This window comes from Lepidochelys olivacea, assembly GCF_965140295.1.
Source record: "Lepidochelys olivacea isolate rLepOli2 genome assembly, chromosome: 1".
In the NCBI taxonomy this organism is placed as follows: Eukaryota; Metazoa; Chordata; order Testudines; family Cheloniidae; genus Lepidochelys; species Lepidochelys olivacea.
In genome coordinates, this window is record NC_140411.1 from 25,336,370 (window position 1) to 25,362,516 (window position 26,147).

General features: G+C 43.4%; 1 protein-coding gene and 1 long non-coding RNA gene across 2 annotated transcripts in view; one reads left to right on the forward strand and one right to left on the reverse strand.

The window, feature by feature from the left end:
* Nucleotides 1-13,867, reverse strand: part of CTSC (cathepsin C) — a 33,696-nt gene extending 19,829 nt beyond the window's left edge. Inside the window, exons 1-2 of the mRNA XM_084627402.1 lie at nt 13,355-13,867; nt 10,050-10,195 (exon numbers count right to left, since the gene is read on the reverse strand). Coding sequence (XP_084483528.1) covers nt 10,050-10,195; nt 13,355-13,856 — 648 coding nt within the window. The 5' untranslated portion in view covers nt 13,857-13,867. The remainder of the gene's footprint in view (nt 1-10,049; nt 10,196-13,354) is intronic.
* LOC311520149 lies at nt 13,679-21,541 on the forward strand. Its single transcript, XR_014711495.1, has 3 exons — nt 13,679-13,813; nt 17,599-17,695; nt 21,413-21,541. It is a non-coding gene; the product is annotated as an uncharacterized lncRNA (long non-coding RNA).
* The last annotated feature ends 4,606 nt before the right edge of the window (nt 21,542-26,147 follow it).

Here is a 26,147-nt window from a genome sequence, read left to right on the forward strand (position 1 = left end):
CTATTAGTTAACTTTTGTAACCGCCAATGTGCAATTATCATTTTGAAGACAGGAAACTTTTGTTAAAGTTTCAGCATCTCTGACCCTTCAATTAAGGCAAGAGCTATACATCCTCAGATATATACAACCAATCCAACAAAGCATGAGAAGATAAGTTTACAGTCCTCATATCTCAGATATGAAGCAACAAAAAATGTCTTTTAAAAACCCCTTTCAGGCATACTTTATACATACTACAGGAGTCCAAAAGAGACCAATTTATTAAAATCCTTAGGTCATCTTTAAGACATGAGTAGCCTTGCTTACAAGTTGTGTGAGAAAATAGTGTGGCATTTTACTGAGATAACTAAGGGCAGAATAAACTTTTGCAAACTGGAAGTGAAATTTACAGAGAAAACTGCTGTCAATTAATACCTCAGATGTACAAGTGGGTTGCCAACTTCTTTACGTTTATTTTTAAGACTTCTTTTTCCAGCAGAAAAACTACATCCCCAAGAATGTATGTAATGCTCTCCCTTATTGCTCAGCCCTGGATTTTTTCAAAACAACTGCTGCTAGAGAACAGTGAATTAAGGTGAGAAGAGACTGCAAAGCACTGTTCACTAGAGGACATAGCATCAAACAGATAATGCAGATCTTTACTCCTGGGGGCATTCTGCACCAAAAAATTAAAAATTCTGCGCACAATATTTTAAAATTCTGCATATTTTATTTGTCAAAATAACACTACATAATAACACCGGTTTCAATTATTTTGGTAATTTATTTCAAAATACCTGGCAGCAAATATGTCTGTAACAATACAGACACACACAAAAATTTCCCCAAGAGTAGAGAGTTAAAGAAACCCCTATGACAACCCAGTTCCTATTTTTCCTGCCCCCTTCCCCCACACAGAGCCCAGCTGGGGGGCCAGACACCCACAACCCCTCCCTCCCTCCCGCCCCCCCCCCCGCAGCAGCCCCACCCCAGCCAATACACCCAAACCCCCTTCCCCCCAGAGCCCACAGGGGACCCCAGGCCCAGATACCAGCATCCTCCCTCAGAGCCCAGATACCAACACCCCTCTTCCACCCAAGAACCCACCCCCTTCCGCCCCAGAGTGCAGCTGCAGGGCCCCAGCCCTCTTATCCAGATACCCACACTCCCTCCCTCCCCAGAGCCCAGGGATCCAGAGGGAGAAACAGCCTGACGCTCGGTCCCATGCTTGCATGGAGTTTCCTGCGCACCCACTGCCTCCTTCCCTCAAGCCATACTGAGAACTGCAGCTGCCAGGAACCCTCTAGCAGTCTAGCTCAGGGATTCTCAAACTTTAGCAACCTGAGGACCCCCATTTTGTTTTAAAACTTTTCACAGATCCCCAAGCCTCCCACTCAGCCCCAGACCCCACCCCACCTCTTCCCAACCCTGCTCCACCTTTCTGTCCCCTCTCCGCGCCTCCTGCACGCCACTGAACAGCTGTTCCCTGGCTTGCAGGAGGTGCTGGGAGGGAGGAGGAGTTGAGGGAGGGAGCGGGAGAAGTTGATCAGCAGGGCCCACGGACCCTCTGGAGTATCCTTGCGAACCCCAGTTTGGGAAACTCTGCTCTAGCTCCCTCTCAGCAGTGTCTTCTATGGCCCCTAATGGCAGCTAGCAGTACTGCACCCATTTCTGTGAGGGAAAGGAAATTTTGAACGCACCATGTTAATTTCTGCAAAATTCTGGCGCAGAATTCCCACAGGAGTATCTCTTTGCTACCTAATCTGATTTAAGAGCACAAATTCACAGATTTTAAAGCCAAAAAGGAGCCATCTGAACATCTAGTCTGCCCTCCTGCATACACAGGTAGAATTTTACCCAATAGCTCCTGGTATGGAGGAAATATTCTTCCCTACTATGTAAATGAACATTAACTAGACAAACAACCAGTGGCTGAACTACGTCTGCCTTTAAAAAGGCATCCAGTCTTCATGTAAAGACTCCAAGTGATGGAGAATTTACTGCATCCCATGGTACTCTGTTCCAGTGCTTAATTATCCTCACTGTTAAGAACTCAAAACTTATTTTCTGTTTGAATTCTACTAACTTCATAGATTTTAGGCGAGAAGGAACCAATAAGGAACCAACTGACCTCCTGTATAATGCAGGGCACAGATATTCACCAAGTGATTCCAGCACTGAGCCCCTAACTTCAGGTGCCGTGAAGGCACATCTTGATTTAAAGACTTCTAGCCACTGGATAGTGTAATACCCTTGCTAGATTAAAGTACTCTTTTAATGTCAAATTTTCTCCCTGTGTAGGTAATTCTAGATTATATAATGACAGTTGTTCCTGTTGAGGTTCTTATATTTCCCATTATGAAGCATATTTTTCAGCCTTACAGAGCTTCTCTGAAACCTTTTCTAAGTTTTCAACATCCTTTTTAAAGTGTGGAGACCAGAACTGAACACAGTATGCCAGCAGTGAGCATACCAATACCTAAAGAGAGGTAATACTGTCTTCCTACTCCTGCTCCATATTCCTTTATTTAAATATCCAAGGATCATGTTAGTTCTTTTGCCTCCATCACACAAACATTTAAAAGTTTTAGGAATATGGTTCAGAGCGCAGCATGGAATAGCTATGTTAAAGCCTAACGTCTTTAACAAAGCCTAACATCTTGAACAATTTTTCTCCTATTTGCTCCTTTTCTCCTGTGAAATGTATAGTGAGATGCTTAAGATTTTAGTGAGAAAGACCTATTTCATAATTCCAATCAGACTCCAGGGCACACTAATGGGCAATGCATACCTAAACGTTGACAGAATGAGATGCTACCCAGAGCAGTATACCATACTACCTAATATTGGATTCACTATCTATACAAATGTAAACCACTGGACAGGAAATGCATTTTTGCACTGGCATCAGGAGAGCAGACCAGACAGCTATTCTGCAGCAGCAGAAGGTTTACACTTGAATGTATTTCTATTTCACACATTAAGGCTAAGCAAACAGCAGGTGCATGTTATTAAATCACACTCAGAAGTGTGAAAATTATTAATTTCGATTCACTAACAGGATTAAAAGATGATCCACAAATCTAATGGTCCAAACCAAGGTGCATTCAAATTTCAAACCTACCAAGAACATACCTTATTTCTTTGGCAGATCCTGAAGTCTAGGCCGACAACCAGCTATTACTTGCTGCAAATACCCAGCATGCACTATGTTGGTGATGTCTTACACCGCTGACCCATGCTTTATCCTTACACTGGTTCCAGCAAGTTCCTGTTTTGTTGGCATCAGGTGAGGCCACTTTGCAGCCACTTAGCAACTAGGCACTTTAGCCATCATTTTGTGCTCCAGAATCAAAACTCTCATTTAATAAATTAAAGGTGACTGGGATTTTTTAAAAACAAATTGGGCTTGTGACTTTTTTTAAAACACGTTTGATATATAAAGGTGGCCTGAACCCCACTTTTAAATTTAAAAAATCATATCAGGAATGTCAAACTTCAGTCTTCCCTGGTTTTGCTGGAGAACTTGTTGGAGGAGGGCAGGCCTCAGAGGTTGTATATTAGCTCACACCTTAATTAAGGAGGCAGAGATGTTGAGTCTTTAGCAGACTTCCTGCCCCCAAAATGTACGTTAGTCATGAAGGTTAAATAGGTGTTACCATAAACTAACATAAAAGATTGAAACACTGACTAAATTCTTCCCCTCGTGCTCAACTTTCACACTCTAAGCTCTTGTGATATCACTGTTTTACTAACTCTCCAGTCATCACGTGCTAGGCTCTAAAGATATGAATTTCTAATGTGAGAAACAAGCACTGAAAATTCACTTTGTAAAAACTGTTCGGGTCTTAGTAAAGAAGGTCACAAACTCATTTTTTCCCCTTTGTAACTCACCTTTAAGAGCCTTTCTTTATGGTTGCAAACATCAACTTTTTAAATGTAAGTCAAGTGTCTTTGATACTGAGGTCTGTCTGAATCTACAAATTGACAAACAGCTCTAAGAAATGGGAACTGCTCACATTCATATCAATGGGATGTTGACTAATGTAATGATTTCAACATGATGTAACTATTTCACTGCTGATCAAAGCAGATGAGAAAGGAGATGGGCAATCATATTAAGATATGTGAGTGATGCCTATTTTGGCATCATGAGAGAGCTGATGCTTGGGAGAATAACACTTATTTTATCCCACAGATCTCACCCTACTGTTTTAATATTGTAATGTTTGCAATTGTTTATTACACAGGATAACGGATAAACTTTAGAAGAGACCCAGTATTACAGAATCCAGTTCCACTGGGACCTGTGGTAGATTTGATATAGTGCACGCTGGATTTCAACATGTAGCAGACAGCAATCTTGTGTGGGCCTAGATTTCAGGACCTGTAGAAAAAACAAGATACATTCTTAAAAAGTTACATGACCCTCTTAATAGTGGGCACCTGGAAAGTTAATTAAAAGTTCCATTTTAAGAGGCTTAATCTTATTAGTCACCTTTAGAAGGGACAGCATAGCTACCTGCCTTATCTTTACAGTGGTTGCAGGCCAGGATGAACTCCTTTGTGTGATAGGTGTGAAAGCCCAAGGGCTTGTCTTCTCATTCAGTGCTACAGTGGTGCAACTGCACTGCTGTAGCGCTTTAGTGAAGGTGCTACTACGCTGATGGGAGAGCTTCTCCCATTGGCGCAGTTAATCCACCTTCCCAAGAGGTGGTAGATAAGTCAATGGGAGAAGCTCTCCTGTCAATGTAGTGCTGTCTACACAGGGGGTTAGGTCGGTATAACTACGTTGGTCATAGGGTGTGGATTTTTCACACCCCTGAGCAAAATTAGTTAAGTCCATTTAGGTCTGAAGTGTATACCTGGCTTAAATTAAATGCTTCTCCTTCTTTGGGACATCAGTAGGTTGCTATTTATGTAGCACACTGCAAGTGCACTGAATGTCTTAAGAGACCACAGTTACAAGATCCTCCCTTTTTCATATGTTGCAATAAACATTCACCATAAAAACTACGACTTGTGACAAACGGGAGCTCTGGAAAATGCAGTAGGACTCTGCATTTTTAATGGTTCCAAGGCTAAGGAGGTTGGGAGGAGGGGAAGAGTAAGATTCTAAAGTTGGGCCCACACAAAAAGCTATCAACAAGCCCTCCTTTACTAGGTAATATTTACACAAACTACTGACAGCTAAAAAAATATATGGATAAGCTCACCCAGTCCATTCCTTTGGTGTGACAACTCATTTCCCCACAGTGCCCAGGCGTAAGAACAAGTGACTTGTAAAATCAGTGAGATCCTAAGAAAATTTTACAGTGAGTGACTGGTAAGTAGGTTGCAAAAACAAAGGAAAATTATATATATATATATATATATATATATATATATATATATATATAAAATCAATAGCAGACATGTATTAAGATCAGACTTCTCATATATGTATCCTTAATGCAAAATACGCTCTCATAACCATTGTACACAAGCTCACAACACCCCTACTAGTACTGAGTTATATAAATATTATGCCCAGTTTACAGAAAAAGAGCAAGAGCTAAAGGTTAAGTGACTTACCCCAGTACAAATGGCAGTTAGTAGCAGTTTGCTCTGTGTACACTAGAAAAGGAGTACTTGTGGCACCTTAGAGGCTAACCAATTTATTTAAGCATAAGCTTTTGTGAGCTACAGCTCACTTCATTGGAATGCATACTGTGGAAAATACAGAAGATGTTTGTTTTTATACAAATAAATCATGAAAAAATGGGTGTTTATCACTACAAAAGGTTTTCTCTCCCCCCACCCCACTCCCCTGCTGGTAATAGCTTATGTAAAGTGATCACTCTCCTTATGTGTATTTGTGTGTATAAAAACAAACATCTTCTGTATTTTCCACAGTATGCATCCAATGAAGTGAGCTGTAGCTCACGAAAGCTTATGCTCAAATAAATTGGTTAGTCTCTAAGGTGCCACAAGTACTCCTTTTCTTTTTGCGAATACAGACTAACATGGCTGTTACTCTGAAACCTGTGTACACTAGGGGGAACACAGGAATTGCCATTCTGGATCATAACCCAGTCCATCTAGTCTAGTATCCTGTCTCTGACAGTGGCCGGTACTAGATGCTTCAGAGGAAGGTTTAAGAACCCTGCTGTAGGTAGATGTCTGATAATCTCTCCCTCCCCACCCCACCCGCCCAGGTCTGACACACATGGTTGAAATCAGGGTAAATCTGCTGTGCAAAAAAGGCCTCGGTAGTGGGACCAATCCTCGGCTCAATCCTGTACTTCTATCAAGGTTACAGTTTAGCTTGTCAAAGGAACACTAAAAACAAACTCATTTGACTTTGCTGCACCCTTAAACGAGCTAACAAAGAGATGGCCATGGAACAGTGGTGAGGCAGCCTTCATGTTGGTGTACTGCTCTTCTGATCCTCAACTCTGCAATTTCTTCAAGAGGAAGAGTGGCAAACTTAAATTTAGGGGTGAGGAAACATGACCAACTTCACACTTTAGAGTTATGTCTGCTGCATGATATGTGAAATAGTAACATTATATATATCTATATTATATATAGATATAAAAAGCAGTGGGAGCCCAGTTAGCTACCTAGTGATGGGTGAATCAGCACTTAGTTGACCCAAAGAGAAAGTTTCTTTTATTCTAAAAAAATCTAACATCCTATGTACATTGTAAAATAAAAGTGTCCAGGTCCCTCTTTACAGACATGATGATAGCACTGTGAAAAGATAGTTAAGATTCTGTTTTGTGCCAGCTACAATTTCAAGACCAAAGTGTGATCTAGCAATATCATGGGGCTGCTATAATTAGATCTGCTGATATAGTGAATTTTACAACATGAGTAAGAACATAAGGGACAATTAAACCTAATTTTGGTTTCAAGACTAGTTTTGCGGGGCATTTAATTTGTAATCCCACTCCTTTATCATGGGCTGTTAGTAAACTCAAGGCTCAATGTACGTTTTATTTGAACTTCTGCTTCTAGTTTAGTTAACTCTTCTACTCAAGTTTCCCTCTGCAGCGGTTCCATGTGTAAACCACTAATAATCCTGCAAAGAACAAGAGAAATGAAAGGGAAGAACTCAGAGGAAGAATGATCTTGTAATGCTAGAGAATAATTTCTGCCCTGCCAATGAGCTGTGAGGTTCCAAAGTTAAGGTGAAGTGCATTCTGATAGTCTACCCTAGTCGTCTACCAAGCATTCACTTGTATTAACTAACTAAAGTAAAAGGTTTTCAAATAGTAGAGAGATATTTAGAAATAAGTTTTTGCTAGGAAAATTGGCTCCTTGCACTGAGATTTCTAATATTTACCCTTGCTCTTCGAGATAAACCCAGCAAGACAGAGGCTATGTCTACACTACACAGCCTTTAGCAACATGGCTGAGTTGCCACAGCCATGCCGCTAAAAGTCGTGCAGTGTAGCCGCTGTTTATTGGCTCTCCTGACAACAAAAAACTTCTACTCCCAACGAAAGGCATTTGCATTGTCAGCAGGAGAACGCTCTTTGAAAGAACGGAGACTTTAACCCAGGTATGGCCTGCTGAAGGAATCTGAAACATTAATCGTCAATGGTGGTGTAATAGCCTACCTATTCAATAAGCACCTTTTATGTCTCCAACTACTAACAGCATCCGCAAAACCAGGAATGGATCAAACTGCCATGCAATAGCGAGTCTCAGATATTTTTCCTCTGAATCTCAAAGAGCCTCATTCTTCCTTGTTCATGCATTTATTTGAGGAATAGTCAGAATACTCATTAGGTAGCAGTTACCACCACATTTCAAGGCACTGAACCAGCTTTCACAAACATATAAGAATAGGTCAGACCAGTGTTTTTATCAGTCTGACTTCCACGGCCCTTTGACTCAGTTAGTGCTCTCCAAATGAACTTTGATTTCACATGAGCCAAGTTTAATCTCTTGTGAATGCTACTGGAGCAGCACTGTTACCCAGCAACTCTTGCACCAGGGGAGCCTATCTGTGGAAATGCAGCTTGTTTACATTTCTTTCAGAATTCACTTGCTGTTTCTACAGTTTATCAAGATGTAACTTGATAACTGACATTTGTCTCAACAGCTCACTTTATTGGCTCTTGAAGCAACTCTTCACATTTAATGTGAAAGACATCAGCCTAAGGATCCCACTGTCTGTGTCGGTCTAGTATTTCCCCTAAGTGTGTCTGTCAAGGAAAGTAACATTATTATGTTCAGTTCTGACAGATGGAATTAATAGTTCAGTCCTAGGTGCGTGAAAGAAAACAAGCCAGTATATTGGGCTCCATTACCTTAGTAATGGCAACAATTCATAATTCACGGTGAGATATGTAGCGCCTCAAGGTAATTAAAGTTTATTTAGGGATTTACCTTTACATAGTCCCAGGTGAACTGCAATGCAAAGCAAACATAACTAGATCTCATTCTTTCCTACTTTATAATCTTTAAAATTTCATAGATTTCAAGGCCAGACAGAACCATTATGATAGTCTAATCTGACGACCTGCATATTACAGGCCAGAGAACCTCACCCAATAATACCTGCCTCAAGACCATAAATTCTGGTTAAGCTATAGCATATCTTTTTGAAAAAAGATAGCCAGTCTTGATTTAAAGAGGTCAAGTAATGGAGAATCCAGATTAGCTCATCAGAGCTTTACTTCCCTCACTGTTACTTGCCTAATGAAGCAGCATGAGGCTGTCCCCCAAGCTGCCCCTCTCTCTTCACCCCTAGCTGTGATCCTTCCACCCTGCTTGGGGTGAGGGGCTGGAGAGAGGGGAGGGGTGAAGCTGCAGCTCAGTTTACAGTTTTATGTGACATTATTCACACCTAATAAGGACTTGTCCAGATGGCGAAATTAACCAGAATAGCTATTCTGGAATATCTTTTTTTTTCTGATTTTGCTTAACCCACTTTAGAAGCAGATTAAGATAAATCAGAAAAAGGAACTTTTTATTCTGCAATAAGAATATCCATATGGGGGATGGGATGGGGGGGGGAAGCAATTCCAGAATAGCTACTGCACTTTATATTGACACCCTGCCTTTATTCTGGAATAATTTCCCTATGCAGACAAACCCTAAAGTGCATACCAAGGCCCTCTCTCAAAAGGAGGGCTATTTTTAATGTGTAAAGACTATTTAAAAAAAAAAAAAAAAAGAGAGCAAGAGAGCGAGATTTGAGGAAATCTTTTATTCACTATAAAGCAGCGTTTCCCAAACTTGGGACGTGGCCAGTGGGAGCCGCGATCGGCCGAACCTGCAGACGCGGCAGGTAAACAAACTGGCCCGGCGCGCTGAACAAGCGGTGTCCCAAGTCTGGGAAACCCTGCTATAAAGAATCAAAGAAACAAAGGGACTGTTTTGGATCCCAATTACTTTTAGCTGATTAATTTATAGTTAAATACAGAGTATTTTGGTCTAAATACAACAAAATGGCCACTAAGTTATTTAAAAATCAAGAGATGAACAAATTTCAGGTCCTGAACAGTACCAATCCAAAGACATCAGCCCAGTTGATGTTGGTTTCCCCATTCAGTTAGGAAAGTAACCACACCCAAATTTGTCATTTTGGACAAGATCAAACCAGTCCCTCAGGAAAGTATTTTCACTATGAAAGACTGTCAATTCTTTCCATCAGAAAAGAGGCAGGACAAAAGACTGTCCATAATATAGCTGGCTCAGCAAGAATGGCTGGATCAGGAATCCACACCCTACACTGGTGAATAGTTTGAGGGGTTTTTTTAATATAAAGATACTTAGGAGTCCTTATATCATGCTTTTCATCAGTAGATCTCAAGGGAGGTCAGTACCGTTACTCCCCTTTTAAAGAGGGGGGATAGGATGCACAGTTAGGTGAAGTAAATTGCTCAAGCTCAACCAGCAGTCCAGTGGCAGATTCAAGAGTGGAACTCAGGCCTCTTGGACTCCCAGTGCTGTATTCTAGCCACTAGGCAACAAGGCTATGAAGAGAAATCAGAGTACGGACAGGTTTTTTTTTTGTTTGTTTGTTTTTTTTTGGGGGGGGGGGGGAGAATGTAACAAAAATTAAAACTTACCTTAAAAAAGGCAAACCATTTGTAATCATTTATTACAACTTCGAAGCCTTGATTGTAAATTATGGTGAAGAAGCCAAAATTGCCCAGATCATCTTGAGCCACAGCCACCTTCTGAAGAGTCACAACTACCTTTTTTTCCACAGGTCCTGAAGAGATGAGACAGGTTTTACACGGATGGGTTAAACCAGAAAGTTACTACGCCACTTCCGCCGTTACACGACCAGACTTGAAAATAAAGTACTAGCATTAGGGCTGCCATGACATGCAGAAAGCACTACTCCGGCAGACAAACTTTTATCAGGTTCAGTTTTTTGCTTGATGTATTTTTCCTGTTGGTGCACTTGACTTCTTTCAGAGCTTTATGGTTTTTATATATATATCTGGGTTTGGCACGTGAGAAGTACTGAGCACCTGTTGCAGGAATAGATTTATTTTCCTGAAGTGGAATCTATTACACAAGCTTTCTTAACTCTGGATATTAATAGCAGTGAAATGATTGGCCCCATCACAGCAAAACTGGAAGTGGCTTCTTGACACACATCTGTCGCTAAGTATTATCAGTACTCTGCCATTCAGTGCCATGCAGCCTAGAACAGACATTGCATAGCAGTTCCAACAGGGGCAGGGAAATGCCAAATAAAACTACCACCGGGGCAATATGAGAAAGAGGCCCAATTTTAGATGACTTATGTGCATTCCTCATACTGGGCTAGGGGAGAAAGCAGCTGTTGGACAGTTTCACCAATGGCACTCGATTAAATTCACATCCACATAGGACATTTAAAATATTTTTGAAACCATTTTTAAATATGGGGCGGCAATCAGATTTGCATATAGCCATGTTCCAAACCATTGTAATTGTTTTAAAAGAAAAGGTCTCTGGCCCCGATCCACTGCAACGACTGCCTTTTAGATGCTTAAAAGTCACAGAAGCACACTGTGATCCCCGAAGTCTGAGTTAGGCACCTAGGTTCCCCAAACAATGCATGGGGAGAAACAGGTGACTTAGAATGTGATCCACAAATCCTAGCAAGCTGGACAGGGAGCTGCCTAAACTAGCCAGTGGAAGATGCCGATGACAGCAGTGTGTCTAAGACCAACCCTTTCAGAGAGAGGCACCTAAGCCCCAGCTGCAGGAGGTGCCTATCTCTGGTCTGGAACCAGAAGACGACAGTTATTCCACTGTGTAACTTGTCTGTATAGGACCAATCCAGTAAGTGCACTCAGAGGCTGTATAACCCCACACAAAACATTTAGGCCAGTGGCTAAAGTACTCACCTGGGATGTGGGAGACCCCCATTACAAGTCCCTCCTCTGCCAGATGAGAAGGGATTTGAACAGAGATCAGCTACCTCGCAGGTAGCAGGGCAGGACAAGAGGTTCAAACTACAGCAGAGCAGATTTAGATTAAATCTCACGAAAAACTTCACAAAAATAAAAGGAGTACTTGTGGCACCTTAGAGACTAACCAATTTATTTGAGCATGAGCTTTCGTGAGCTACAGCTCTGATGAAGTGGAAGCTTCTTCACTGGAGATTTTCAAAAGGAGGCTGGATAGCCATCCGTCTTGGATGGTTTAGACCCAACAAATCCTGCACCTTGGCAGGGGTTAGCCTAGACGACCCTTGGGGTCCCTTCTAACCCTATGGTTCTATGATTCTAAGGCAGCTCCCTGCTCTGTGGATCACTCTGTGGTTTAGGAGACAGGGCATATTTACACCACTTTGAGATTGGGTGTGATTCCTCGATTGAGGAGATATACTCATGCTAACAATAAAGCAGAGCTGTGGCAGCACAAGAGGGGGGCGGAGCCAGCAGAATCTGTGATGGGCCCTAGCTGGGGTGGTTAGCCCCTCCCACTGCTTGCACTATAGCAGCTACACTCCATTTTTAGTGCACTAGCTTGAGGAGAGCTAGCATGTGTATCTCCTCGAGCTGGGAATCAGTCGCACACTCAGCTCGAAGTGAGTGCATGCCCAGAGGCAGGGTCAGGCACACTTTACTGCAAAAATGTAGGTGCCAAGCGAATTTAGGCACCTACGGGGTTAAGCTGCAGTCAAGCAGGAGTTTTGTAGATCACAGTGGCTTCTAAAAATGGGAATTAGGTGCCTAAATCTGGGGGTTAGAGACTTGAAGTACCTTTATGAATCCAGGCCCCTGCCCCATTAGAAAAGGCATCCAAGACTACTACAACCATTTTTTAAACACAAAAGTAGCGAAGTCTTGTTCCTGGCATAAGCAAGGTCAAAAAGCCAAGTAAAATGAAATCAGATGTAACTTTCCTTTTTAAAAGGAAGGTACAAGCCTTAAAAACATAAATTACTCAAATGTGTAGGCTTGGTTTACTTGTAACCAATGTGCCCTTTAGCATCCCATGGTGAACAGGAAGGGAAATACCATTGTTGGTCACTATTCCCATCCTAACCTCCGGAACTTATCATAACATATTGCTGCTTAGTAACAGAATAAAAATGCCTATATTTGTAAGAGAAAAGTTCTGAAACAGTTTTTACAGCTCACATTGAGTTCCCTACAGAATTGTTGGGGCTAACACCCAATTTCTCATTCTACTTCCTCTTTTGATATCTGAATGGATACATCAGAGTGGGAATTTCCTAAGACAGGCCAGCTAAAAGTTAACCAGATGATCACTTTAGATAAGCTATTACCAGCAGGACAGTGGGGTGGGAGGAGGTATTTTTTCATATTCTCTATGTATAAATAAAGTCTGCTGCAGTTTCCACGGCATGCATCCGATGAAGTGAGCTGTAGCTCACGAAAGCTCATGCTCAAATAAATTGGTTAGTCTCTAAGGTGCCACAAGTACTCCTTTTCTGTTAACCAGAAAGTAATTTAAAGAGAAGAAACAAATACACAAGTTTCTACGAACTCGGGTCCAAGGGCCACGTAATCCAGACAATCTTTTTACAAAAATATCCCGTGTGGTTTTACAGTCACCCACTAAATGAATTAGAGGGCAGATTTGGGGGGGGGGGGGCTGGGGTGGAGAGAAAGGATCTGTTCAAACAGGAGTGGATCAGACATACCCCATGGTTTTTAAAAACCAGGGGAACAGAATGTGTTTTACCAACACTCTTAAAGGGGCCAAGGGGGCTTTTTTGTTCGTTTTTAAAAGGATTTTAACTAAAGCGTGTTTGTCTGAGATTGTCACAAGCTGATTATCGTGCTGGCCAGAGGGGGGGGGGGAAGCAAAAAGAGAAAACCAGGTGGAGAAAGAAAATGGGGGGGGAGGGGGGAGAGAGAGAGAGAGAGAGAGAAAAATGCGCCCCCCCCCCAGCACTTACCCATCTCGGAGCAGTTAATGTGTCGGTTCTGGCCCCCCTTCCCCACCCGGAAGACCCAAGTGCCCTCCAGGTCCGCAAAGCTGCAGTTGGCCGGGGTGTCGGCCAGCGACTCCCGGAGCTGGCAGAGCAGGAGGACGGGGAAAAGGCACCATGCCAAGCGCCCCATGCCTGCGGGCGGCGGCGCCACACAGCCCCGCTGCTGGGGGAGCCGAGTCACCGGAGGGGCGCTGAACCGGGCGGCGCGGAGACAGCCCAGCAAGGGCGGTAGTGGCCTCCCTCTCCCGGCTCTGCACGCTACCAGGTTGGGGCCGGCGGGGATGAAGAGCCAGACCCGCCCCGGAGGGATCACGTGGAGAAGGGGAAGGTGGCCTCCTCCCCTGCCCTGCCCGGGAGCGGGCCTACCGGCTGCAGCAAGCCGGATGCAGCAGCAGCAAACCCAGCTCGCTCGTGGGGTGACAGGTCTGTTATCCCGGGCTAGCCGCGCACCGTCCCCCAGCATCATTCATGATCTTCCCCGGGGCTTCAGACAATGCAGAGGCAGAGACCTGGCTGGAGCAGATCCGCCCCCCACTGAACAACCTGTGGGCTGGCGCTTTAAAAAAAATCATCCCCCCCCCCAAAAAAAAACACAAACAAAAAACAAACGCTGGCCATCCAAAAACTTTCCATTTTTGACAAAATCCTCATTTAAGTACAACAACAATCTTTAGTCAAAACATTTTCAGCCAGCTGTGTTAGAAATACCCCCCCCCATTATAGAGATGGGGCAAAACCAGTGTTGCCAGTTCCTCCCTCTTCCACCTCCCACTGAATTTGGGGGTGGGGGGTTGAGGGAGGTTCATATGAAATAGAAGCCAGATCCAAACTGTTTCTGGTTGTAGCGAATTGGTTCCTAGATCAGAACCACCGCTGCTTCTGATTTGGCAACTCTCCATTGACCAGTTTTTACAGAATCAAAATCAAACCAGCTTGATTTGTCTGTTGCAGAGATAGAGCAAACTCCCAACCCTTTTGTGTGTTGACTCTCCCACCACTGAATTTGGGGGATTCAAATTAAAGAGAATCTGCCTAGTTTTGCAAACCCCAGGCTTACAAAGAAGGAAGTGCAAAACGAAACCACAGAACCCCTCCAGCTCATCAGCTGATAAACTAACCATCCAGCCTGACTTACACATTCAGAGAAATCCTGGTGTGTTTTGAACTTCTTATTCTCCCTCATATTTTAATACAGCTTCTTCAAACGTAAAACATTGTGTCCCTTTTTCCCAGCTGCCTTTCTCTTCTGCTCAGAGGGCACAGTAATTACATGGCAGCTAGGGCTTGTCTACACTAGTGCTCCCACCATTTCCCCATAATTATTAATCAGGCTAAGTAATGCCTAGGGACCTGCTGACAAGAGGGTCCTGTTGTGCTGGCAGTGTATAACACAGAGTAGCAGACTGTCCCTATTCTGCAGCGCTTACATTCTAAGTAGACAAAACACATATAATTTTTACAGACAGTAGCAAACATCCAAGTTCGAATTTTCAAACGAACATGTATTAGCTAAATAGCCTGTCGGAATACTCAAATTTGCAGCCTTAGGGGTGTCTTCACGTACAGCAAGACAAGGAAGAACTTTAATGAAGATGCTACTTCACTGACGAGAGAAGAGGTAGCCGTGTTAATGGGAGAAGCTTTCCCATCGACACGGCGCTGTCTACACAGAAGGTTAGGTCATGACACTATGTTGCTCAAGGCCATGGATTTTTCACACCCCTGAATGAAGTGGTTGTACCAATATAGGGCTGTAGTGTAGACCTGGCTTCAGTGGCTTACAAAGTCCTTTCAAACAAGTAGACTGCCAGAATATGACAGGTATATCCAGTAACCATGGATAAGCACATGAAGAGAGTGTTCCTGATAAGAACATCAACTGTGAAATGGTTAACTGTGTGAGCATTTACATGCAAACCCATGGAATGAAGGAGTTCACATTTCTCTTAATGGCTGTTGTTTCATTATGTCTGCAGATTCCAAATGTGCATAGCTTTCCATTCTGAAGGTTATGTCTATAAAAAGAGAAACTAGACAATTTATGCAAGAGTGAATGGATTCTGGAGAGGAGCAGCGGGGAATAAGATACATAGAAATAACCTATGCTAGTGGAAAGAAAAGGAGTACTTGTGGCACCTTAGAGACTAACAAATTTATTTGAGCATAAGCTTTCGTGAGCTACAGCTCACTTCATCGGATGCATGCCGTGGAAAATACAGTGGGGAGATTAATATACACAGAGAACATGAAACAATGGGTGTTACCATACACACTGTAACCAGAGTGATCAGGTAAGGTGAGCTATTACCAGCAGGAGAGCTAGGGAGGGGTGGGGGGAAACCTTTTGTAGTGATAATCAAGGTGGGCCATTTCCAGCAGTTGACAAGAAGTCTGAGGAACGTTAAGGGGGGGAGCGGAAGGGGGGGAATAAACATGGTGAAATAGTTTTACTTTACTGTATATAATGTCTTCTGCAGTTTCCACAGTATGCATCCGATGAAGTGAGCTGTAGCTCACGAAAGCTTATGCTCAAATAAATTGGTTAGTCGCTAAGGTGCCACAAGTACTCCTTTTCTTTTTGTGAATACAGACTAACATGGCTGTTACTCTGAAACCTGTCAAATAAATATGTTAGTCTCTAAGGTGCCACAAGTCCTCCTTTTCTTTTTGCGGATACAGACTAACACGGCTGCTACTCTGAAACCTGTGCTAGTGGAGTTTGCAGAAATTTAAGCAATGAAGTGTTGACACTGAAATTAATGCATCACTTTGACTAAAGGTGTATTTTTAAACTGTTTAAGTTAAACCAGTGGAAACCCCTGTGTAGACACTTATTTTGGTTTAAAAGTGGTTTATAGCAGTTTAGCTTAAATCAATTAATAAATGAGTTAAGCAATACCTGGTTTAAACCAAAATCAGAGTGTCCACATGGTCTTCTGCACTGGTTTAACTAAATTAGCTTAAAATCACACCTTTAGTTAAAAGAGAGCACTGAATTTCAATGCTAATACTTCACAGCTTGAATTTCTTCCAGTCATCCTTAAGGGGAGGAATTAGTTTCAATGTCAACATTGCTAGAACCATCATCTAGTAAAGTCCTTGTTCAGGGCAACAAAAAAACAATAACAAACTGTACTTATTCAGAGACTATCATTAGACGTTTTACAAAGGTGGGTGAAGTAAAATTCCTCCCACATTGCAGATAAGGAAACTGGCATAAATTCAATGCAGTGAAACTTCGCTGGGATGAGAAGCTATACAAATGTTAGGTTTCAGAGTAACAGCCGTGTTAGTCTGTATTAGTTAGTTAGTTAGTTAGTCTGTTGTCAAGGTACCGAAATAAAAAAGGAACAGACCCCTAATGGATATGACAGAGGTAGCTACAATTTGTTTTCCATATGCACTGCCATTTCTGACTGTTCCTGATCTGGTGACAGGTGGCTACATAGCATGATGCCATCTCTTCTGACTCTCACCTTTAACCCATGGTGTCAGGACACAATGTTTACCTCCTCGCTTTCTGAGGGCAAGTTTTCTTGATAACTTGAGGAAATATCCTTCTTGCACTTCCTCTTATTTTGGAGCAGAAAACATCTCTCTATCTTAGGGCTTGCCTACACTTTCAGCACTCTGCCACTGTAGCGCTTAGTACTTATGCTGATGGCGTAAGTACTCCATCTCCCCAAAAAGAAGTAGCTTTGTCGATGAGAGAAGCCCTCCTGTTGACACAGTGTTGTCTACACTGGAGTTTAGGTCAGTATAACTACATCACCCAGGGGTGTGGAATTAGTTACACCTCCGTAAGTTTGTACTGTAGACCAAGCTTCAATCTCTCCTCTGTCACATTGATTGTATATGGGTTTGGACTGTGCTTTGTGCCTCCCTTTCCACGTGTAGTTGATGGTCGCTGAAGGCTTGTCTACACGCTAAGTTGCACCTGTTTAACTTAAATCTGTTTAGAGTCACACCTTCAGGCTATGTCCACTTGTGTAACTCCTTGCCAGAGATGTTGTGAAGGCCAAGACTATAACAGGGTTAAAAAAAAAACCCAAAAACCTAGATAATTTCATGGAGGATAGGTCCATCGATAGCTATTAGCCAGAATGGAGAGGGATGGTGTCCCTAGCCTCAGTTTGCCAGAAGCTGGGAATGGGTGATGGGATGGATCACTTGATGATTACCTGTTCTTTTCATTCCCTCTGGGACAGCTGGCATTGGTCACTGTTGGAAGACAGGATACTGAGCTAGCATGGACCTTTGGCCTGACCCAGCATGGTCGTTCTTATGTCTTCACTGCAAATACAGGTATGTCTTTACATCGAGATAGCTAATGATATAAAATCCTTGTGGAAATAAGGCACAGGTAGATTTTACCTCCAGGTAGCTAGTGGAACTCAACCTGTATCCCCTACCTGACATTTACCTTGAGTAGCTACATGGAGTTAAAAGCTACCTGTGCCATTTCTCTGCTAGGACTGTACATTGAGATAGTTATCACAATATCACCCAGGGAAGATACAGACTTAAACTTCTACCACTGTGCATGTAGACTAGGTCTTAGGTAAGATTCAGCCTTGGTTTTGCAGATTTCAATGCAGTGAGTTCTAACTTGATAGTTTGGAACAGAAGTGTTAACAGTGTTGTCTCTGTGTTGTTGTAGTCATGTTGGTCCCAGCATATTAGAGGGACAAGGTGGGTGAGGTAATATCTTTTATTGGACCAAATTCTCAGTACCTTTCCTAGACCTGAAGAAGAGCTCTGCATAGCTTAAGCTTTTGTGAGCTACAGCTCACTTCATCGGATGCGTGCCCTGGAAAATACAGTGGGGAGATTTTATATACACAGAGAACATGAAACAATGGGTGTTACCATACACACTGTAACAAGAGTGATCAGGTAAAGTGAGCTATTACTAGCAGGAGAGTGGGGGTGGGGTGGGGGTGGGGGGCGGGGGAAGAAACCTTTTGTAGTGATAATCAAGATAGACCATTTCCAGCAGTTGACAAGAACGTGTGAGGAACAGTAGGGGAGGGGGAAATAAACATGGGGAAATAGTTTTACTTTATGTAATGACCCATCCACTCCCAGTCTTTATTCAAGCTTAAGTTAATTGTATCCAGTTTGCAAATTAATTCCAATTCAGCAGTCTCTCGTTGGAGTCTGTTTTTGAAATTTTTTTTGTTGAAGAATTGCCACTTTTAGGTCTGTAATCGAGTGACCAAAGAGATTGAAGTGTTCTCCAACTGGTTTTTGAATGTTATAATTCTTGACATCTGATTTGTGTCCATTTATTCTTTTACATAGAGACTGTCCAGTTTGACCAGTGTACATGGCAGAGGGGCATTGCTGGCACATGATGGCGTATATCACATTGGTAGATGTGCAGGTGAACGAGCCTCTGATAGCGTGGCTGATGTGATAGGCCCTATGATGGTGTCCCCTGAATAGATATGTGGACACAGTTGGCAACGGGCTTTGTTGCAAGGATAGGTTCCTGGGTTAGTGTTTTTGTTGTGTGGTGTATGGTTGCTGGCGAGTATTTGCGTCAGGTAGGGGGGCTGTCTGTAAGCAAGGACTGGCCTGTCTCCTGTCTGTGAGAGTGATGGGTCGTCCTTCAGGATAGGTTGTAGATCCTTGATGATGCATTGGAGAGGTTTTAGTTGGGGGCTGAAGTGATGGCTAGTGGCGTTCTGTTATTTTCTTTGTTGGGCCTGTCCTGTAGTAGGTCACTTCTGGGTACTCTTCTGGCTCTGTCAGTCTGTTTCTTCACTTCAGCAGGTGGGTATTGTAGTTGTAAGAATGCTTGATAGAGGTCTTATAGGTGTTTGTCTCTGTCTGAGGGGTTGGAGCAAATGCGGTTATAACATTCAAAAACCAGTCGGAGAACACTTCAATCTCTTTGGTCGCTTGATTACAGACCTAAAAGTGGCAATTCTTCAACAAAAAACTTCAAAAACAGACTCCAACGAGAGACTGCTGAATTGGAATTAATTTGCAAACTGGATACAATTAACTTAAGCTTGAATAAAGACTGGGATTGGATGTGTCATTACACAAAGTAAAACTATTTCCCCATGTTTATTTCCCCCCCCCCACTATTCCTCACACGTTCTTGTCAACTGCTGGAAATGGCCTAGCTTCAACTCAAGTTGCAGTGGGGAAGGTTTAGATTGGATATTAGGAAAAACTTTTTCACTAAGAGGGTGGTGAAACACTGGAATGCGTTACCTAGGGAGGTGGTAGAATCTCCTTCCTTAGAGGTTTTTAAGGTCAGGCTTGACAAAGCCCTGGCTGGGATGATTTAACTGGGAATTGGTCCTGCTTTGAGCAGGGGGTTGGACTAGATGACCTTCTGGGGTCCCTTCCAACCCTGATATTCTATGATTCTATGATTATCACTACAAAAGGTTTTTTTCCCCCCCGCTTTCCTGCTGGTAATATCTCACCTTACCTGATCACTCTGGTTACAGTGTGTATGGTAACACCCATTGTTTCATGTTCTCTGTGTATATAAAATCTCCCCACTGTATTTTCCACAGCATGCATCCGATGAAGTGAGCTGTAGCTCACGAAAGCTTATGCTCAAATAAATTGGTTAGTCTCTAAGGTGCCACAAGTACTCCTTTTCTTTTTGCGGATACAGACTACCACGGCTGCTACTCTGAAATCTGCATATCTTGAAAGCATGTCTCTTTCACCAACAGAAGTTGGTCCAATAAGAGATGCTACCTCACCCACCTTGTCTCTTTAACTGGTTCAGCTAGCTTCCCTGATCTGTGCAGAGTGTCTTATGACAGAAGCAAGAATAGAGAATTCTGTATTGGCAAAGGGTGGGGAGGGAGGGGAGTAGATGATGGGTCTGGACTGTGACCGTTTAAATGCTAATATTATAAAGTGCTGGGTAAATCACAAATTCAACAGGAGTCTAATAGAGTTTGGATTTGTTTCTTTGACAGCTAGGATGCCATAACATTAGCATTTATATAGTCCTGAGTAGGCTCTGAAGTTAACATCTCACTGAGAGGGTCCACAACTTTGTTGCTGTTATTTTTTGTCTGTGGACAGTTTTCTGCAAGGTCTGTCTCCGATGCCAGCTCTACACTATGAAATTAGGGCAGTATAACTATGTCGCTCAGGGTGTGAAAAATCCAGATCCCTGAGCAACGCGGTTAAACCAACCTAACTCCTGGTATAGACATGGGGAGTATGTATAACGTAGGCAGCATCTTAGATATATAGATATTTAGGTCAGAAGGGACCATTATGATCATCTAGTCTGACCGCCTGCACAACGCAGGCCACAGAATTTCACCCACCACTCCTGCAAAAAACCTCACACCTATATCTGTGCTATTGAAGTCCTCAAATCGTAGTTTAAAGACTTCAAGGAGCAGAGAATCCTCTAGCAAGTGACCTGTGCCCCATGCTACAGAGGAAGGCGAAAAACCTCCAGGGCCTCTTCCAATCTGCCCTGGAGGAAAATTCCTTCCCGACCCCAAATATGGCGATCAGCTAAACCCTGAGCATATGGGCAAGATTCATCAGCCAGATACTACAGAAAATTCTTTCCTGGGTAACTCGGACCCCACCCCATCTAATATCCCATCACAGGCTATTGGGCCTATTTACCATGAATATTTAATTATCAAAACCATGTTATCCCATCATACCATCTCCTCCATAAACTTATCGAGTTTAATCTTAAAGCCAGATAGATCTTTTGCCCCCACTGCTTCCCTTGGAAGGCTATTCCAAAACTTCACTCCTCTGATGGTTAGAAACCTTCGTCTAATTCCTAGTCTAAATTTCCTGGTGGCCAGTTTATATCCATTTGTTCTTGTGTCCACATTGGTACTGAGCTTAAATAATTCCACTCCCTCTCCAGTATTTATCCTCACTGAAGCACTACAGCAGCCCAGCTGCAGCATTGTAAGTGTAGACCTGCTCCTAGTTGCATGGCTTTGAAAAGTGAAGCTCTGTCTACAAAGGCTTTGTCTTCACTGACTTTTTTGTTTTTTACAGTGAGAAAAGGAATGAAACTGAGACCTTTTCACAGGAGCGGAGGAGAGAGAGAGAGAAAGACATGTTATGAAAAACACCTTTATCCCCATAAAATTGCATTAAAAACTATTAAAGTGTTATACAATTAAATTATATACACAAAAGCATATGAATAAAATAAAGCCAAACACCTTTTAAAGAAACACTAAACATGGATCACTAAAGCGGCAGGATCACCAAGTTCACTCCAAATATTGTTAACACACCAAGTCAACCAAAAAGTGTCCAGGTTACAAGTCAATTTGTAAAAGGTGTAACCAATTTGCAGCCAGGCCACAATCAGTGCACGGAACAGCTCTGGCACCTCACATCACTTTATCCGGGCCATTCTGTTGTGGTGAGATTTCAAAACAGCTAGTTTTTGCTTGAACAAGCAAAACCTTAGCCAGGCAGGAAACTGGCCAAATGCGAGCACTATATCTCACTCTGAGAACAAACCAGGAAGCACTGGCTAAGAACCCCATTAATCTTTAAGACATTAAAAATGTTGTACAATAAAGAAATAAATGAAGAGAACACTGACCTGATCCCGAAAGCTTCTAATGTTTTGAAAAGATAGCTATGGTTAACTCTATCAAAGGCCTTTTCCTGGTATCATTGAAACAAGCCTCACATCCAGATTACAAAGTTTGCTAACAGTAAAAACATCATAAATTAAAAACAAATTCTCAAAAATACAGAGATACAAATAAAATATGTTTGATCTGGGTGTATCAAAGAATCCAGACAGTCCTTCAGTCGGTTGGCTAAAGCCCTGAATAAAATCTTATAGTCAGAACCAGGAAGAGAAATAGGTCTCCAGTTCTGTAAGTCACAGAGGTCCCCTTTTCTGTGCAGCAGGGTGATCACTGCCCTCTGGGAACTGAAGGTCAGCTCTTTCTTCTGGATGCACTCCAGCACCACTAGAAAAAAGTCAGGACCAATGAGATGCCAGAAATGCTTGTAAAATTCAGATGGCAGCTCATCAATGCCGGCGGGCCTGACCTGAAGAGAGCAGCTGGACTGCAACAGAGAGCTCCTGTGGTGCAGTGGAGCATCCAGGCATTGCTGTTCCTCACCAGTCAGACGGGCTAACCCCAGGTGCAGCTCTTCCGTTTCCAGCACACCACAGGTCTCAGGTGAGTACACGGTACTGTAAAAGAAACAGCTGCTTTCCGGATCTCATCAGAGTCAGGCATCAGACAACCATAGGGCTGCCAACTTTCTAATCGCATAAAACCAAACAACCCTTCCCTGCCCCGTCTCTGAGGCCCTGCCCCTGCTCACTCCATCCCACCTCCCTCTATCACTCGCTCTCCCACACCCTCATGCACTTTCACCGGGCTGGGGCAAGGGTTTGGGGTGTAGGAGGGGGTGAGGGCTCTGGCTGGGGGTGTGGTCTCTGGGGTGAGGCCAGGGATGAGGGGTTTGGGGTGCGGGAGAGGGCTCTGGGCTGTGGCCGAGGAGTTTGGAGTGTGTGTGTGTGGCGGGGTGCAGGCTCTGACTGGGGGTGTGGGTTCTGTGGTGGGACCAGGGATGAGGGGTTTGGGGTTCAGGAGGGGGCTATGGGCTAGGACAGGGGGTTGGGGTGAGGGAGGGGATGCGGGGTCCCAGCGGCACTTACCGTGGCTCCCAGGAAGCGGCCACCAGCCACATGGGTGGCCAGTGAGGCTCTGTGTGCTGCCCTCACGCCTGCAGGCGCCACCCTGCAGCTCGCATTGGTCACAGTTCCCGGCCAATGGGAGTGGCTTAGCCAGCACCCGGGGCGCAGACAGCAGGAGGAGCCTTTCTGGCCACCCATGTGCCTAGGGGCCACAGGGACCTGTTGGCCACTTCCAGGAGCCACCTGGATCCAGGGCAGGCACGGAGCCTGCCTTAGCCCCAGGTCCGTGCTTCACCATCGACTGGACTTTTATCGGCCCGGTCGGCAGTGCCAGAGCCGCCATGGTCCCTTTTCGACCAGGTGTTCCGGTCGAAAACCAGACACCCGGCAACCCTAGACAACCATCTGGCAGCTGTAGGCAAAAAATCTGTCAATGGTCTGTAGACTTTTTCTCCAACCTGAAAAAGAACCTTCTGGAAGTGTCAGTTTCATGGAGCAGAGTAAAATGGGACCAAACCAGTCACCTTCTCTTCCAACAAGCAGGAGCTGGCTGGTACCTCTCAATTAAGGTTTAGTGAATCTGCTCCGGTATTTCCATATCAAGGTTGCCATGAAGGCCCAGGATGTCTTGTTGCAGGGCATTCATGGCCTAATGCAAGGGACCATGTGGCAGCTTGGGTATCCTGCTGGCATCCCACCACCGCCTCAGGGACTCATACAGGGGCTCGTGCTGTCACCAGTGCTCCCAAAACGCAGCAAACCTCTGGGTGAAATTCAAGTCCTGTAATAATTTGATGTTAGAGCACCAGTGGAAAGCACAGGCAGGAAGTGGGAGAGACACACTGACAGAGACATAATGATAATCAAACAAGTGAGTGGAAGACATGGAAGACCGAACAAACGTATTCACGCTGGCCTTCAAGGTATCAAAGCGATCCAGTCTAGCCCCTGAGACCTGGTTGGGAGTAGCCTTCAGCCAAGAGTACTGCCTAACAATGGGGTGAGAGAACCTCCAAACATCTACTAGCCCAAAGGTCTGCAGGAGACAATGCAGTTCCCCGGCTGACTGATGGTGTGGCTCCTCATGGTTCCTGTCTAAACATGATCTCTAGAACAGTGGTTCCCAAACTTGGTTCGCGGCTTGTTCAGAGTAAGCCCCTGGTGGGCCACAAGACACTTTGTTTACCTGCTGCTGCCAGGAGCCCTGGGCCCCAGGGAAGCTGCCCCTTTCCCCCCCACCCCCCCAGCAGCCCTGCAGTCCCCCCTGACAGGACCGGCTTACTTTCTCCTCTGGGTATTACTCAACCAAAGCAAGTCTAGCAGAATCTGGTTGTAGAAATGTAAATATCATTCCTTCAGTTTGCTTGTCTGGGTTTTGTCATTTGATGAATTCTAAGCTCACTGGGAGCTTTTTGTTCTGCGTTTGTACAGCACCTAGTACAATGGGGTCCTGGTCCCTGGCTAGGGCTCCTAGCTGCTACAGTAATACAAATAAATAAAAAGAATCCTGCCAACTTTTCATTGAAGGTGGCTCACATGGTTCTAGACTCTATATATGTACAGGATTGCTCTTGAAAAATCTGTTTTTGGCTTAAACAAACAATGCTGATTTCAAGTTTCCAGTTATTCACGCTGCACCTTTTCACTTGTTAATATGTGCATGCTGGAGGTTTGCTTGAGACTGTTATTTTGAGGGCCAACAAAACAATAATGCAAATTTAGTGTTGATTAGAAAACTGTTAGGTACTGCTCTAATTAGGGCAGAATAACAAGAAATATGGCAGTAATTAAAGCAATATGAAAATTCCATTATCTCAGGAACTACCTGGAGCTCAGTATCTTTTAAATGTAGAGAAACTAAAGTGAAAACATTCATTTCACTTGTATTGATGCAGGTATACAAACAGACAGACTATTTTAAAAAAGATTTAAAGAAAACAGAAAGTGAGTTGCAGATGGTGAAGACTGTAAAATTAAGTGACATTATCAAGATTCTTAGGCCTCAAAACTTACTTTCCTTAAAAGAAATGTCATTCTTCAGAACGGGTGCCTCTCTCATAAAGACAAGATTTCACTCATAGTGGTTGGTACTTACTTCAAAGGGTTTTACAAACCTAATCTAATTAATCGACATGATCCCTGTTAGGTAGATAAGTACTATTATTTTTACTTTGAAGGATGAGGAAACCAAAGCAGAGAAGTTAATTTGGAGTTTCTTTAGTATCCTATAGGCTGATGCCTATACATATAAAATGATGGGGTCTAAATTAGTTGTTACCACTCAAGAAAGAGATCTTGGAGTCATTGTCGATAGTTCTCTGAAAACATCCACTCAATGTGCAGTGGCAGTCAAAGAAGTGAACAGAATGTTGGGAATCATTAAGAAAGGGATAGATAATAAGACAGAAAATATCATGTTGCCTGTATATAAATCCATGGTACACCCACACCTTGAATACTGGGGTCGCCTCATCTCAAAAAAGATATATTGGAATTGGAAAAGGTTCAGAAAATGGCAACAAAAATGATTGGGGTATGGAATGACTGCCCTATGAGGAGAGATTAATAAGACTGGGACTTTTCAGCTTGGAAAAGAGATGACTAAGGGGGGATATGATAGAGGTCTATAAAATCATGACTGGTGTGGAGAAAATAAAAATAAGGAACTGTTATTTTCTTCTTCTCATAAGACAAGAACTAGGGGCCATCAAATGAAATTAATAGGCAGCAGGTTTCAAACAAACAAAAGGAAGTATTTTTTCACACAATGCACAGTCAACCTGTGGAACTCCTTGCCAGGGGATGTTATGAAGGCCCAGACTATAACAGGGTTCAAAAAAGAACTAGATAAATTCATGGAGGATAGGTCCATCAATGGCTATTAGCCAGGATGGGCAGGGATGGTGTCCCTAGCCTCTGTTTGCTAGAAGCTGGGAATGCATGACAGGGGATGGATCACTTGATAATTACCTGTTCTGTTCAATCTCTCTGGGGCACCTGGCATTGGCCACTGTCAGAAGACAGGATACTGGGCTAGATGGACCTTTGGTCTGACCCAGTATGGCCATTCTTATGTTCTTATACCTCTGTACTTGGGTCAAGTGGAAAAGTGGG